The following is a 13,938-nucleotide window of genomic DNA, read 5'->3' on the forward strand; positions in this document are numbered from 1 at the left end:
CCAAATGTACGTGTACTTTGAAAAGTAAACAGAAACACAAAACACATTTTTTTTCAAACAAACTTTAATTTTATGACTCAATTATTGTACATCTTCATGTCATACAATGTATACCATTTTGTGTACATAAATCTTAGACATTAAAACTATTGTACAGCTGAGTTTTAAAATGACCCTTGGAAAAAGTCCACACACATTTATGAAACTGCTACAATTTCATTCATAGGTCAATTACATTTAATATAACCAATAAATTCAACTTGCTTTTAAACAGAGTTATTTCACTTTGACTCATTAACAGAAAACCACACGTTAAAAACGTCCAGTAGACATGACAAGTGCGTCCTTCACACAAACACAGTACACTGTTTACTTGTATGAAAATTCAGTCTTAAAGATCCGAGTACTGGGTGCTTGTTCAATAAGGCACAAGCTACAATTTGCAACATATTATTTAGTTTCTGTGAAAAATATATTTCCCCTTTAAAAACCTTTTATAACAATTTAAGGGAAAGGTCTGCTTAAATCTACCTGCCAACCCACACATTATCATGTGAAAACTAGCTTCTTCATAGGTATTATAATTATTTCCAATTAGTTTGCTTTAAAAATGCAGTTTTTAATGCTTCAGTTACTAACATCAAGAAAACTATTTCCACCAGATGTACATGTAGATAAGGTGCAATGACCTGATGCAGAAAAGTACAGCAATTTTTGAGAAGAAATTGTAAAACCAACACACATACATGTATCAATGTATTAATGTATTACATCATGTATTAACACTAACCCCCCTTAGATGTAAGTAAAATCATATTGAAATGGGAGGATTTGGGACTGTTAGGGTTAATAAACATTTGTCCTTTTCATAGTCCAAAGACAAGACTTTCTTGTTTAATATTCAACTGCAGGTTCTGGTAAAGGTTTCTGACAGGAAAGGATATGTTGACCATCGGGTGCAACGGAACAGGTCAATCCTGTACCATGTCTTCAAGTATTAAATGATCTAAAGCATAACGGGAATGATCGTGCTTCCCCAGGCAAGATTTTCACGTCAGAGAGTCCAAAAGCCAGCAACACACCAACACTATGACACATCATTCGCAGAGCCTGGAAGATTGCTCCTCACAGTGATGTACAGCTGGACACAAGCTTTTCCTAATGGTGCCATCTCTTTCCACATGTCCGAGCCTTCTAGGTGACAAATATCCTGTTGATTGTAAAAAGTGACAAATAGCATCTGTAATAATTTTTCTGACACGTTCAATCAGGCATTGCCTAAAAAGCAACAGCACCTGTTGATGGCATCGTAGCCACCACTGAAACATTCCTACTGAACATGTACACCAGCGACCAAAACGCATGGAATGAATGTTACACTCAGGTTCTCCTCGGGGCCACATATTAACAAAAAAGATAACAGTCGACTCTTAGAATAAAAACAGTCTTATGACAAAAGGCTGCTGTAATGAGCAAATTCGTAGAATCCTAACTTCTTGAATTCTTGTGTTTTCTTTCTTTTCCTACTCCTTTTATAACAAAGTCAAGGTTATAACAAAATAATTTGTCTGGTTCCTTTTACTTTGATAGAACGAGAGTCAAAGTAATTCAAGGTGACAGGACTAATTGCCCTTTCTATCATCATCAAAGAATCTGCAATGAGCTAGTTTTGGTATTTCAAAATAGCAAAGTCATTTGGTAACAAAGCACACACATGAGTTGGAGTAGGGCCGTGCTGACAGGGTAGACCACACACACGTACACGCATCCATATGACCTTGGCACCTTCCATTTTGGGCATGGTCTGTTTGAATATGGATCTGGCTCATTGGTGGAGCCTACTCCAAACTCCAGACTTGGTATACAATTCAGTCTGAACAGAAACAAAGGGATATTGTAGCAAAGGAGAAACTTTGAAACCTACTGATAAGTGAATGAGTTTTAGTTCTGTTGACTCCTCTGCCTCTGATCCGCCAGCTCGGTACATCTCTCTCACTTCACTAGACGACAGGGCACACCTCAAAAAGAGATATTTGGACAAAAACCTCCTAAATTTGCAATAAATAACAGTGCATTCTATTCCTGAAAAATACAGCCCTGGATTCCCATTTTAAATTTGCGAAATCAGGATTGAATACATCGGCTGTAGAGGTTTTTCAGCCACACGATTTTTGATGGTCAGTGTTCAATTGCTGCAGATGTTTATGCGCACACCTTCGAAGTCTCTCAAGCTTCTTGCACACATGAAATTGCCAATAGAAATATACCAATTCTAAGATGCATGCACCTCCATGGATTTGAAACACTTCCTGAACTGGCTTTGTGCATCAACTGGTGTCACATGAAAACTTTTCAGAGACAAATATAAGCATCTGGTCACAGCACACTCACAAGCCTCTTTGTAAGGGCTTAGGCACTGTCAAAACTATGATCAAAAACATTAATAGTCTGAAAAAATACCTAAAAAAATGTCTCTCAAATCACTGGAATTGGAGGCCTATGTGATGTTCTGAGTGTGTATCTCAATGCATAAACTTTTCTATAGCTTCATGCAAAATACTGAAGTACATAGCAGTCGCAATTGATCCACAAAAGCAATCTCAGGGCAGTAAATTGTTCACTCGGTGGAATGTTTCTTGGTTAGGCCATGTGTTCTAATAGCTCCATGGTTAGTAACATTGGAAAATGGACTTGGCAACAGTTTATTTGATAAAAATGCAACTACTTGCATTATTCCCAGGCGAGATGCAAACAACTGAAAGTGCCTCACTTCCTTCACAAGTGCTGACAAATTGATCCGTTAATTTTTCACACTTTACAGAATGTACACAGGGATCCAAATAGAACACAAGTGCTATAGTCTCCTTGAACACAAAGAGCCATGGTAAAACAGGCATTGAATAATAGGCCTGATGCAAGCAGGTGCGTTCAGAGGGGGAACCTGCCACTTGGGACATCGCATTGGTATTACCATGAAAGAACGGAATCAACATCGGAGACTGTATTTCTTCCAATTTAGAAAATCCCTTCCAATGCTTACTTGACAAAGAATTGCATGCCAGGCCTCCCAGAGCAGGTGTGATTCTTGGACACGCCCATCAGGTAAGGCTCTCCAAGCTTGGATTCAGGAATATTGATCTCATCTCGTACTTCTCTAATCGCTGAGTTGATGAGCTCATTTCTTACATCAAGTTCTGCGAGATCAGATAAGGTGATTTCTTCCAGTTTGGAAGATCCCCCTTTGACCTCCTTTAAAAAGAAACGACAAAACAAAAAAAACTGAAAAAGACAGAAAAAACACATCAACGTTTTTCAAATTTGTAATTAGTCAATATACGACTGAGAATTCTGCCATAGCAGCATTTTTCAAAAAATATAAATAAAATTATCACCAAGGTATGACCTTCACTGGAAACTTTTTGATATGTACTCAAACACCTTTGAAATATCTACTTTTGAGAAGTATCACCGTGCTTCCACTTATAATGTCTAGTGAACTCTTAAACTAATTTTTCTTGATGTAATGTACACAGTAAGGTTAACTTGTTCTCTTTTTAATTTATTATCATCTTGAAATCGTACAATGTCAGTATGTTAGCCTTTTGGCTGTACAGTGTATGTTACAGACAACCATACATAATAAAGTGGCAACATCTTTCTATTCTATTATTAATACATGTGCAAGATTGTTTACATAAGCAGTAATTTGAAATAGAAACCAATCCGTATGAATTTGATACTGAATGATTATTGTGTGAAACTCTGCATATTCATGTAAAATCGGTCCAGGTAACAGCAGGCATATTGAGAAATGTTGGTTTACTTTAGGTTATGGTGTCACAGATCACTGATAATAAGATTTCTACCAAAAAGTTCTACCGATGGTTCTGGGTGTCCTCCTGGTATATCCCACAATCCTTGTGCTTCGCCAACGCTTGCGCTTCTCCGTATAAAGATGACAAGGTCATCTTGAGTCTGCACAAATGCACTCACTCCCAGGGCATCAGCCATGTAGGCTTGACTGTTGGCGAAGTCCTTCTTCCCTAATGCTGACAGCTCGGCAGCATTGTCGGCCCAGTTAGTCCCAATAAAGTCTTTATATCCAGTGAGTCCAAGACAGAATGTGACTGAACAGCTGTCCTCGCCAAAGCTACCAGCTTTGATTGTATGGAACCTGAACTTCGAGCCATTGTAGAGTTTAGGGTTGTTTTTCCTGCGCAGTTCCCATATCCTATCGATGTTGGTCTCGTTGGATGGGAGAAGCTTGCGGTTGTAGTCCTTGCAGAGTTGGACTTGGAGTTTGGATGGTGGGATACCAGGGAATTTGGGAGCCACAAAATCTAAGGTGAACTCTACATCCATATTTGTCATTGCTATAAAAAGTTCAAGAGGGCAGGTGGGAGAAGTACAATTTGTGAGTAAATCCAGTGATAATGAACAAACATTGGAAAGAGTTGCATATGCGAATGCCAGTAGGCCTAATTATTCCCAACAGTGACCTATAGTATTAGCCGTCGAAAAGCAAACAAATATCCAGAAAAGTTCACATTAGGAGGAGAAAACCAAGTCGTTTACTTAGAAAACACTTTAGAATTTTTCAGACCAGTAGGTTTGTGCACGGGGTGTGAAGTTACCCCCAGTCCCAGACCTGTGGGGTCTGACGTCCGCCCGGGCCCCGGGGCCCCGCTCCCACGTGGCAGCGAGGCGGAAGTCAGAACCCACAGTTCTGTCCATAGGCTCTTTCCACAGCTGGGGTGCTTGGTACAAATAACCCAAGTAAAAATCAAAATGGGTAAAGTTGGATCATGCCTACTACTACCAGGCTACTTCTCACCAACTATAGTATTATTATTTTGGAACAGACGACGCGAGTTGCAAGATTTGCCCACAACCACTTCGCCCATTTGCGACATCCCCCATTTGCCACTTTGCCCGTTTGCCGCAATCCCATTTATCACTATGCCCGTTTGCCACTTCACCCATGGGCCACTTCGCCAACGGTGCCACGGCGAAGCTTCTGTTGAAAAAAATTGTAGTGAGAAGAAGACATAGACACAACACACAGAAACGCAACTACTCAACTAACTCCTCCTGGATTCATCCTGAATACAATGAATTTTGAAACTCGAGGTTTCGTTTGATGCATGTTTGATGTAACGGCGATAATACAGATATAGATAAAGCTAAAAGTGGGCACGGGGTGGGGGCACACACCCTGCCCTGGGGGCTCTCCGGGCCAACCCCAGAACTCAGGGTCTGACGTCGGACCCCACAGTTCTGGGGGTACTCCGGGCCCGCGACCAATGGCTCTATATGTCCTCCTTATATATCCCACAATCCTTGTGCTTCACATGGAGTACATTCTGCATGTTGACAACCTGACACTGATACGAAATAATGAAAAACTTCCGGAATACTTAGTGAGTTTAGTTCACACAATTAGAGGTGTACTCTTTTGCGAAACTTCCAAGGGTTTTAGCAGAAACTTTTTTTTTTTTTGTTCTGTTCTGGTGGAATACTGCATCCTCATCGGGGATGTAATATGCCGGCGATCTTCTATTGTGGCTGGGTCTTGACATTTTGCTTATTGTGTTTCCAAAAAATGCACGAAATAAACCTGTTAAAAGCTTGATGTAGAGATTCAGAGCGTGTATAATAACACAAAGATATTGTGCGGGCGAAGTGGTAAATGGGCAAGGTAGCAAATGGGCGAATAGGGTGTGGGCGAAGTGGAAATTGGGCGAAGTGACTGAAAACGTACATACATTAAATCGCCAAACCTGAAGAAACGCGCATGCGCATTGTGCCTTGACAACAGTCGTGTTATGTGAAGGGAAACAACTTTCCGAGTCACGCGAACCGCTTGCTCCGCACGGTAGTTGTTGTCTTTTTCCTTGTTACTTGCAAGAAAATCCAGAGAACCTTGTCGAAACGCACAGAACCATGGAGTCAGAAGGTCTGCATCTCAATATTGACTACGTCGGATCTTGTGGGATTCTGCTGAGTCCCGAGCAAAAATCATCGCTTCAAAATTCGCTTGTGATTCTTCAAAATCATTACAAATTCAACAGGGTATTTTTCTGGGGGCAAATTAAAGGCATCAAGGGAGACTACTTCATTGCTCAAGGAACTGGAAATGATGAGTTAGCTGACAGAAAAACTTTGTATAGGTATGTCAGAACGAAAGGAGACACACCATTTAATGTCTTTTATTTTGAGTGTTTTATTCCTCCATGTTTTGACATGATCTTAGCCAAAAGGCCGAGATATGTTTAGATACGTAACTAACTTGAAGTTTTGGTTCACACTAACATGACTAACCATGCTAACATACATGTAAGCTAAGCTATTTGATTTGGATATTTATTTTGAAGCCATTGGAAAGTGTTCCATATACATACTTACCGGTAGGCCTAATTCAGTAATTGACACCTTGTCATAAGACGAAACAGGCAGAGTGAGAAAAGCATGAAATCTATGCCAAGGGCCTAGTACTAGTTGCCATACAGCAACCCACACAAGCGTCGAGTAAAAACACAAAGTAAAAAAGAGTCATAGGCCTACTTGAGGTAAATCATGATCCAGCGAATGAATGTTATTTGTCTTCTCTTTGAAAGAATAGACGTTGCCTTTGCACAAATTACCCTGTGACTGTATGAGACTGGTCTGGAAACTTCTAACGTACTGATTTGTATTTATTTTTTTGCCAGCATGGTACTTAATGTGCACAGACTAGTGACTATTTTGGGGAGTTGAATGTTTGACTGCACATGACAAATCTTTATCTGATTCCATTGTAAATTCATGTTCATGAGGATGAACTCAGTGCTTGTGCAATTTTGGACTTCAGTTTCCCTTAGAATCCTTTTAGAGCCACAGCTCAGTAATTAAAGAAAAGCAAAATAAAATAGAACTTAAATAATTAGGCCTTATTGCAGCTTATGTGTTGATTCAGTTTAAAGCAAAAATGTAACATTAATTTGCTGGTTTAGCCCGCCAAGATTCAACCCCACAACTGTATGCTGTTGATATCGTCAGTGCACATGTAGTGCTGCTATTTAACAAAAAAAAATGTGGCAGAAAGACAGCACAGTACACACTTTGAAGTCAAAAAGAGAAGGAGAATATCATGTTTAAACTCTTGATTTAAGCCAGATGCATATAAACCAAAGTTTTATTGGCCTGTTACAAAACAGAATTTCCGTCTTATTCAACCCATTTTCAACTTCCCACTTATCAAAGGTTCTTAGTTCTACTTTTAAACTTTCTATCCTGTAGAATCTATGCACTTCCCAGTTCTGCTGTTGACTCAAGTTTGAAAATGAGCAAGTGTTAACTTATAAAATGTATTTTAGAAAACTTGATTTTGGAGCATTTTATGATTTTTAGAAACATGCATGGAATAAGCCTTGATATGCACTAATGTTACATCTTGATGAAACAGTAAGCCATTTGTGAGTTAAATTTGAATAAAATCTGGTACATTGAGGTCTTTAAATTCATGTGAACATAACAGTTTGAGTTCTCCCTACAAAAGACACTGTTGCAATAGACCACTCTCATTTTGCTTACAATTTGTATGGGTGACCAAAGTTTGCACAAATCATGATTTTGTGGTTTTTGATTTTACCTCAAATTGGTTCAAATGGACATTTGTCGCATTAGTTTTATTTTCATTTAGTTTGTATACTTTTACTTTTGTACTGACGGCTGGCCATAGTTGTAGCAGCCACTTGTAGGAATACATGTATACCCAGCAAGATATGGGATGGGGGTACCCCCCCTCCTACGTTTCCAATCTGTACATACTCTAGACTATTGTGACCTAACACATCCCCCCAGATGTCTGAAAAGAATTCCCTGAGATTCTGATCAAACATTATGACCAACACAAAGGTGAGGGGGTGCTCTCTGTCCCATATATTGTTTCAAATGTGTAGGAAAAATACGACTTTGATGTCAAAAGAGCAGACCCTGTGTACCTCGTGATTTGGGGCAAGCTTTTGCCTGGTCACATCAGAGGCTTCTTACATCAATGAGAAAAGCTTAAAGTAACCAGTCCAGTGATGATGATGGTCACTATGCTAAAGCTTGCCCCAAATCAGTAGGTTTAGCAATAGTGCCTTTAGTCAGGGAAATTCAAATTATGTTTATGTGCAATCAGAGAACTCGGTGTACTAGATTTGATTCAAATTTAACTCCCAACAGGTTTATTCCTGTGATCAATGAAACTTGTAGAGATATAACCTACCACCAAAATACAATGTATATTATTTTAAAGTGAGTGGACTGATAAGTTTATTTTCCTGCTCAGCTTGGACTGTGTGACATGGGGACTCCTTCCACAAGCCACCCAAGCCATCAGGGAGCAGTGCTCTGTGGTGAAAGGCAGGTTCATTGGTGATCCCTCCCACGAGTACGAGCATGTCGAGATCAAGAGAATTGGTGAGGGGGAGGATGCGACTGAAGAAGAAAACACAGTGAGTGTTAGCCTCTTGTTTTAAAAATGTCTTACTTTGCTAAGGTGCTAGAAATTTTATTTTTTTAGCACCAGCCGGCACATTCAAGCAAAAAGGAGACTTTGAGATACTTATGGGTGTAAGACAAAGCAGTCCTTTTCCACAGTTGTGCGCTTGCTGAGAACTACATGTACAGCGTATGCACAGAACTAACAAGCTAGGACCAGTCAGCTTGCCACCACCAAGCGTTGCAAAGTCTCCCATTGGTTTTTTGCTTATAAACATACAGAAAAAAAATTCATTCCACTCTTATTATTCCAAATTTCCGACAAGTAGGAAGCTACATGGATATCTTCGTGAGTGAGCAGCCATAATCCAGATCTGTCAATGAACAATGTACTCTTCATATAGTCACAGTTTAGACTGGTTATTCCTAAGCATTCCCCTAAAACTTAATGTCCAATTTCAGCTGTTTTATTCAGGAGAATGCAGCTTTTGTAACTGGCATCTCAGTTTCTGGTGCTGACTTTTCCTGCAGATTATGATCAAAGAGGAGGACCGCCTCGCGTCCGTCATTGCTCACATAGATGAAGAAGTTGCCATTGTACCCAGGGGAGCCTACGTCAAGACACCGCATGGTACTGTGCTCAAAAACCGCAGTTTCGAAGGTAGGCCCCATGGAATAATTCATTGCAGGGGTTAGCAGACCTTAGGCATGTTAAATAGCACACTACCTGTACATGTACATATGCCAGCAGTGGTATGCCCTGCAAACCTTTATTGTCGTTGGTACAAATGCATAGCATTGCACCACTGAACTTACCCCTTTGCTTTTCATTTTTGGGGGGGGTTAGGTGATCTTCCTTGGCCTATAGATTGTGTAAATTGATGTAACCTTTTGTTTTTCAGGACCTTAATACCTTCTTGGTTCTCAGGACTCTTCATGAATAACGTAGTTTTATGCCTTTAACCATATGCTGCCGGGTTTAATATGATATATTCCCGAGGGGTTTTCAAGATTTTCCATTTAAAGAATTCTTCAAAAATTCAACTTCATTTGCTGGACGTTTACACCCACATGAATGCCTGTGTGGTTGCTACCCTAATCTGACAGATAACATCTATTGTCACCTGAGGATTTCAGCCAGGCCTGTTGCCTTGTAAAAAGAGCCCATTGTGCGGTGTTGCATAATCTTCTTTTGTTCCGGAAACTGGCCCAGTGCGCTGCTGGCATCTTTTCAAATGCGGACCAGATTAGGGTGCAGTGGTACTGTATTGCCCATCCCTGGAGCGCTTTTGTCCCCAGTGGTAATCCACTCATGCTGAATGCCATGAACAGTGGTATAATCATTCAAAACAATGATGGATTTCCTCCACTAACGACAACTGAAAAAAATGTTGGCAATAAGCCATTTGCGAGTTAAATTTGAATAAAATCTGGTACACTGAAATTCTTTAAATTCACATGAACATAACAACTAGAATTTTCCATACTAAGACCACTGTTGCTAAACCTCGTGATTCGGGGCAAGCTTTTGCTTAGTTACATATGAGACGCCTTGCAACAATACACTGTTCTCAATGGATTAGAACAGCACAAAGGAACCAGTCCATTCCAGAGATGGCGGTCGCTATGTGGAAGCTTGCCCTGAATCACGAGGTATAGCAACAATGTTTTTAGTCTGAAGAATTCAAATTGTTACGTTTCTATGCAATCAGATAACACAGTGTACCAATTTTATTCAAATTTGACTCGCAAGTGGCTTATTCCCAGCAGCCCAGTCTTTTGTTCCAAGTAGGCCTGCAGTCTTTTGTTACAATGCTAAGCTCCTTTGTCCAATTTTGGGCACCCCGGCTATGGGTACAAACCCAAGGTACTGGTGCCTTGTACTGGGCACCCTGGCACGAAGTGGTTAAGAAGGCATTGAACCATAATTATGCTACTTCATCCAGTGCATTCTTTCTTTCTTAAATAAAAAAACCCAATCCAGACGTTTACCCTTTGTCTGGAATTGTTCATATTCCAGGCTTGTCTGTGACTGAATCTGGAAAGCTGCACAACTACTTCCACTTCCGTGACCCCATCCGGCTGAGTGAGAAGAGCCTGTTGGAGAAGGCCGACTTAGAGAAATCCATTGACTTCCTGGACCCTATCCACGAGGATATACCAAGAGGTAGGGGAAAGGGTCACAAATCTTGTTACTAATCCGTAGATGGGAAGTTGGCTTCTGTCTCAGTATTCTAGAAAAGAACTGTGGAAGCTTCAGGGTTGGGCCCTGAAATTGCTAGTCATTTGGATAAAATTGGTAATTTGGATTTATTAAGCAACATGCATGGAAAACATTCCCAAGGGAAATCTGTTTCGCAGATACTCTTTTGTGCCTCAAATAAAAAAATGCCCCAGTGTGTGCTTTTATTACTCATGTAGAGCCTACACTTGGAGGTGTTCCTCCTTAATCCCTCCAAATCCTCCATTTTGCAAGGACCATTTTCAAACTTTCACAAGGCACAAAGGATCTCACTCTCACTCACTGGCTGTTCCCCTTTGACCCTGTATTTCTAATCTGAGTCTTTGTTGGTGCCCCATTTTGCTGAAGGGTCCTGGAGTTTGAAGTTTGAACGAGGCAGTGGACTGGTGTCCATCCAGAGCGCTCTGTGGCCAGGCTTGGCATTCTTCCATGTCCCCCACACCCCAAAGTTTGGCTACGTCTACTTCGGGACTGGAGAGAAGAACAAAGATCTGCCATTCATGTTGTGAGAAGAGAGCGGGAGCTATGTGTAAATGATGTATAGATTTCTTTAAACTCTTTACAAACTCTGGTAGAGTTTCTTTGGATTTATCATTGGAAGAATTGCTACCTGGTACATGTAGTTTACTGTGGTCTGGTCCCAAGCAGTAACAGTGCATTGTGGCTTTGACTTATATACTGGAACATCTCTAAGGCCATGTACACTGTCCGTTTGGCTTTTCTTGGAATATTCAGACACAGATGTATCAAAAGTAACTTTCTTGACATGTACATAATAGTTTAAATGTTGACAACTGGCATCCCATTTGAAAGTTGTGCAGGCTTGGAAAGGAATATTTCCTGTCCTTCAAAACACGATTTTGAATGTAAATGTATACTCGACCAATTTTAAGGGAATTTTCCAAATATTATAAAGTACTTACATTATTTGAAAACTATTTCTTGCTGCACCGTTTAAAGATTATATCAACCATCTTTTTCGTAATTCTTAAATTTACTTTTTGGTCAAAATGTCTGCGAGGTTTAATCTTGGGGTATTGTAGCAGGCCCTTGTCACAAATAGTTCCGTCCATTTTAGACTGAATATCGGGCCCTAGTTGACATCAAAGATTAAGGCATGTGGTTTAGAAAAATCTTTTCCCTGGTTTTTGTCTGCAAAGACTGGTCTTAACATATGTAAAATTTGTATTGTTGAGAATGCAATTGCTTGGATAAGTTTGCTTTAAATAAATAAAAACAAATACTTGGCCAGAAGTGTCACATTAAGCGTGTGTTTTTTCTTTCTGTTAATACATGTATGCCTAACCTAAGTGTCTCGATGAATTACCCACATATTCGTGTCACTCAATTCCCACATGCATTTCAAACATTTATGAGGACCCACATGCTATGAATTCTGAAGTGAGTTGTCAATCATGTGGCTCAGGATAAGTTGCTACTTTCAGCATGTCCCGTTGAGTTACGGTTCAACGGAAGTGCACAGTCATGGTTAGCCTTATTTTAATCACACACACCAAACTTAGTAACATCAAGTTGCATTTGCCTCAAGCTCTTTGTTTTATTGTCTTGGTTCTCATTCACAAAACCAAACTGTGTCCGTTAAAGTAACTATGGCTTGATATAACACATGACTACATGGGAACTACACGCAGCTACAACCACTACCATACACTTATGGGCAAAACCAAGCTGGCAGGTGGGCAAGTCAGACATGATCTTTAGAACGACGGCTACTGTGGGCTTGCTAAGTGAATTCCAACTACATTAAATACAAGCACTTGTCTCTCTCACTGAAAGTTGCTACATTGAAGACGTATAGTCCAAATCTTGAGGCTGTAGGCATTTGAGTCTCGTAAACTGTGTACAATAAGATTTTGTACAACAGTTTGTGTTAAATCTGTGAATAAGAAAGTGCGAGTAAGTAAAGGAGTCAGCTCTCCCCTAACCCAAACGTCCAGGCTGGATGCTGTGTTTATTTGTATTTTTTCCTGAAAACCCAGATTTGCTTCTGCAAATCAAATTGCTTCTGTAAATAATGTATTTACAAATGCACACAGTTGCTCTGTGTGGGGTTAAAATCGGTTAAACTTGATCTTGCGCTTGATTGTGACTCCTGGTGGTAGTCCGCCAGCATCTTTGGGAGGTTTGTGATCAGGTAATAAGCCTGTAACGAGGACAAATATCAAGAACCAAAATAATTCTTACAGTCAAGCACTTAAATTTGTCCTGAAACTGGGAGATCCATTAAAAGTGGAATGTAAAAATCTAAAAATTACTGCAAGATTTTCTAGAGAATATTTGCAGCTTACACTGCATTTTTCACCCTTTGGAAAAAAGCAAGTCCAAGTAACAAAAATACTATGATTGTCTTTTCCAATGTTCCTGACTAGAACAGGCTGTTCCAATAAAGAACCCATTGTGCTCTCAAGTTCTCATTAAAGACACCTTCGCTTCATTTTTGAAATGTAAAGTTATCAGATTTTGTTGTGGTTCCCAAAGCAAGAGGAATGCTCAGTCAATGGTGGGGGGGAGGGGGCAGGGCATTTGTGAGATAATCAGGCATCAACCATTATATAAAAGGATTTGGCAAAAATGGGACATTAAAACCCCCCTCTATCCTGCCGCCAGTGCACTCAGTCCAAAACAAAGCAAGTAGAGGTGGGATGCATATGCAGTACACTGCTTTGGCTAACTTTTGTAAAAATTGGAGACACAACCTTTTATATTAATAGATTCAAAAAATATTTAATAAAACATGTATTGGGGAGATACAGTTTTAGCTCCTGCAGTGTTAATGACTTATCCACTATTAATGCACCTTGGTAAGTTTTTTTGGGGGGTGTGGGGGCGGGCACTCATCAGCCAACCTGACAACCATTAACCACGGAAAGGGGTCAAGTCCATTTTCCAAGCCAATTTTTGCATTCCCTTTCCCTCATTGGTTTGATTCTTCCACTTTTTCCTCGCCCGTTTTCTGCTTTTCAATTTTCTTTCTGGAAGGGGGGGGCTTGTCTAAAACTAAAAGCAGTTTTTTAACTCGTTGATTACACAACCAACGGTTTTGGCATGGACTTTCTAAGAATTAAATAGAACTGAGTAGCGTTAGTCTGTACGTGTACCTGCTCTGTGGGCCCTCTTTACGCATTCCTCCAGGTGCCTCTGTTGCTTCTTACACACCCCGCTAATTCTCCTCGGCAACATTCCTCCGTCTGGCCGGATGAACTGGCTCA

At 40.2% G+C, this 13,938-nt stretch overlaps 3 protein-coding genes across 5 annotated transcripts; 1 reads left to right on the top strand and 2 right to left on the bottom strand.

The window, feature by feature from the left end:
• Positions 1–56: 56 nt before the first annotated feature.
• nudt22 (nudix hydrolase 22) lies at positions 57–4,930 on the bottom strand. 3 transcript variants are annotated; one of them, XM_087131897.1, is made up of 5 exons: positions 4,835–4,930; positions 3,880–4,373; positions 3,041–3,249; positions 1,925–2,018; positions 57–1,210 (listed from the first exon to the last, which is right to left on the bottom strand). In XM_087131897.1, the coding sequence occupies exons 1-5, from the start codon at positions 4,911–4,913 to the stop codon at positions 1,088–1,090; spliced, it is 999 nt and encodes a 332-aa protein (XP_086988023.1). In that variant the 5' UTR covers positions 4,914–4,930; the 3' UTR covers positions 57–1,087. The 3 variants fall into 3 exon arrangements, with proteins under 3 accessions (XP_086988023.1, XP_086988024.1, XP_086988025.1); XM_087131898.1 differs by lacking the exon at positions 4,835–4,930 and adding an exon at positions 4,604–4,828; XM_087131899.1 differs by lacking the exon at positions 4,835–4,930 and adding an exon at positions 4,576–4,828.
• An 891-nt stretch (positions 4,931–5,821) lies between these two features.
• Positions 5,822–11,974, top strand: rsph9 (radial spoke head component 9). Its single transcript, XM_022239136.2, has 5 exons — positions 5,822–6,170; positions 8,315–8,480; positions 8,998–9,127; positions 10,487–10,633; positions 11,057–11,974. The coding sequence occupies exons 1-5, from the start codon at positions 5,944–5,946 to the stop codon at positions 11,215–11,217; spliced, it is 831 nt and encodes a 276-aa protein (XP_022094828.1). The 5' UTR covers positions 5,822–5,943; the 3' UTR covers positions 11,218–11,974.
• A 267-nt stretch (positions 11,975–12,241) lies between these two features.
• LOC147795445 (large ribosomal subunit protein mL66-like) lies at positions 12,242–13,932 on the bottom strand. Its single transcript, XM_087131900.1, has 2 exons — positions 13,828–13,932; positions 12,242–12,872 (listed from the first exon to the last, which is right to left on the bottom strand). The coding sequence occupies exons 1-2, from the start codon at positions 13,907–13,909 to the stop codon at positions 12,781–12,783; spliced, it is 174 nt and encodes a 57-aa protein (XP_086988026.1). The 5' UTR covers positions 13,910–13,932; the 3' UTR covers positions 12,242–12,780.
• Positions 13,933–13,938: the final 6 nt, after the last annotated feature.

Source organism: Acanthaster planci, unplaced genomic scaffold, assembly GCF_054643075.1.
Source record: "Acanthaster planci isolate LZ-2023a unplaced genomic scaffold, COTS_SCS Contig28, whole genome shotgun sequence".
Taxonomy (NCBI): domain Eukaryota; kingdom Metazoa; phylum Echinodermata; class Asteroidea; order Valvatida; family Acanthasteridae; genus Acanthaster; species Acanthaster planci.

Coding starts and splice junctions, on each gene's coding strand:
- nudt22 (XM_087131897.1), bottom strand. CDS start 4,913: ATGTCGCAAATGGGCGAAGTGGTTGTGGGCAAATCTTGCAACTCGCGT. Junction 2,019..3,040: donor GGCATGCAATTCTTTGTCAA/GTAAGCATTGGA, acceptor TCTCTTTTTGAG/GTGTGCCCTGTCGTCTAGTG. Junction 1,211..1,924: donor TAAAACTCATTCACTTATCA/GTAGGTTTCAAA, acceptor TACAATCAACAG/GATATTTGTCACCTAGAAGG.
- rsph9 (XM_022239136.2), top strand. CDS start 5,944: ATGGAGTCAGAAGGTCTGCATCTCAATATTGACTACGTCGGATCTTGT. Junction 6,171..8,314: donor GACAGAAAAACTTTGTATAG/GTATGTCAGAAC, acceptor TTTCCTGCTCAG/CTTGGACTGTGTGACATGGG. Junction 9,128..10,486: donor CAAAAACCGCAGTTTCGAAG/GTAGGCCCCATG, acceptor TTCATATTCCAG/GCTTGTCTGTGACTGAATCT.
- LOC147795445 (XM_087131900.1), bottom strand. CDS start 13,909: ATGTTGCCGAGGAGAATTAGCGGGGTGTGTAAGAAGCAACAGAGGCAC. Junction 12,873..13,827: donor AAAGAGGGCCCACAGAGCAG/GTACACGTACAG, acceptor TCCTCGTTACAG/GCTTATTACCTGATCACAAA.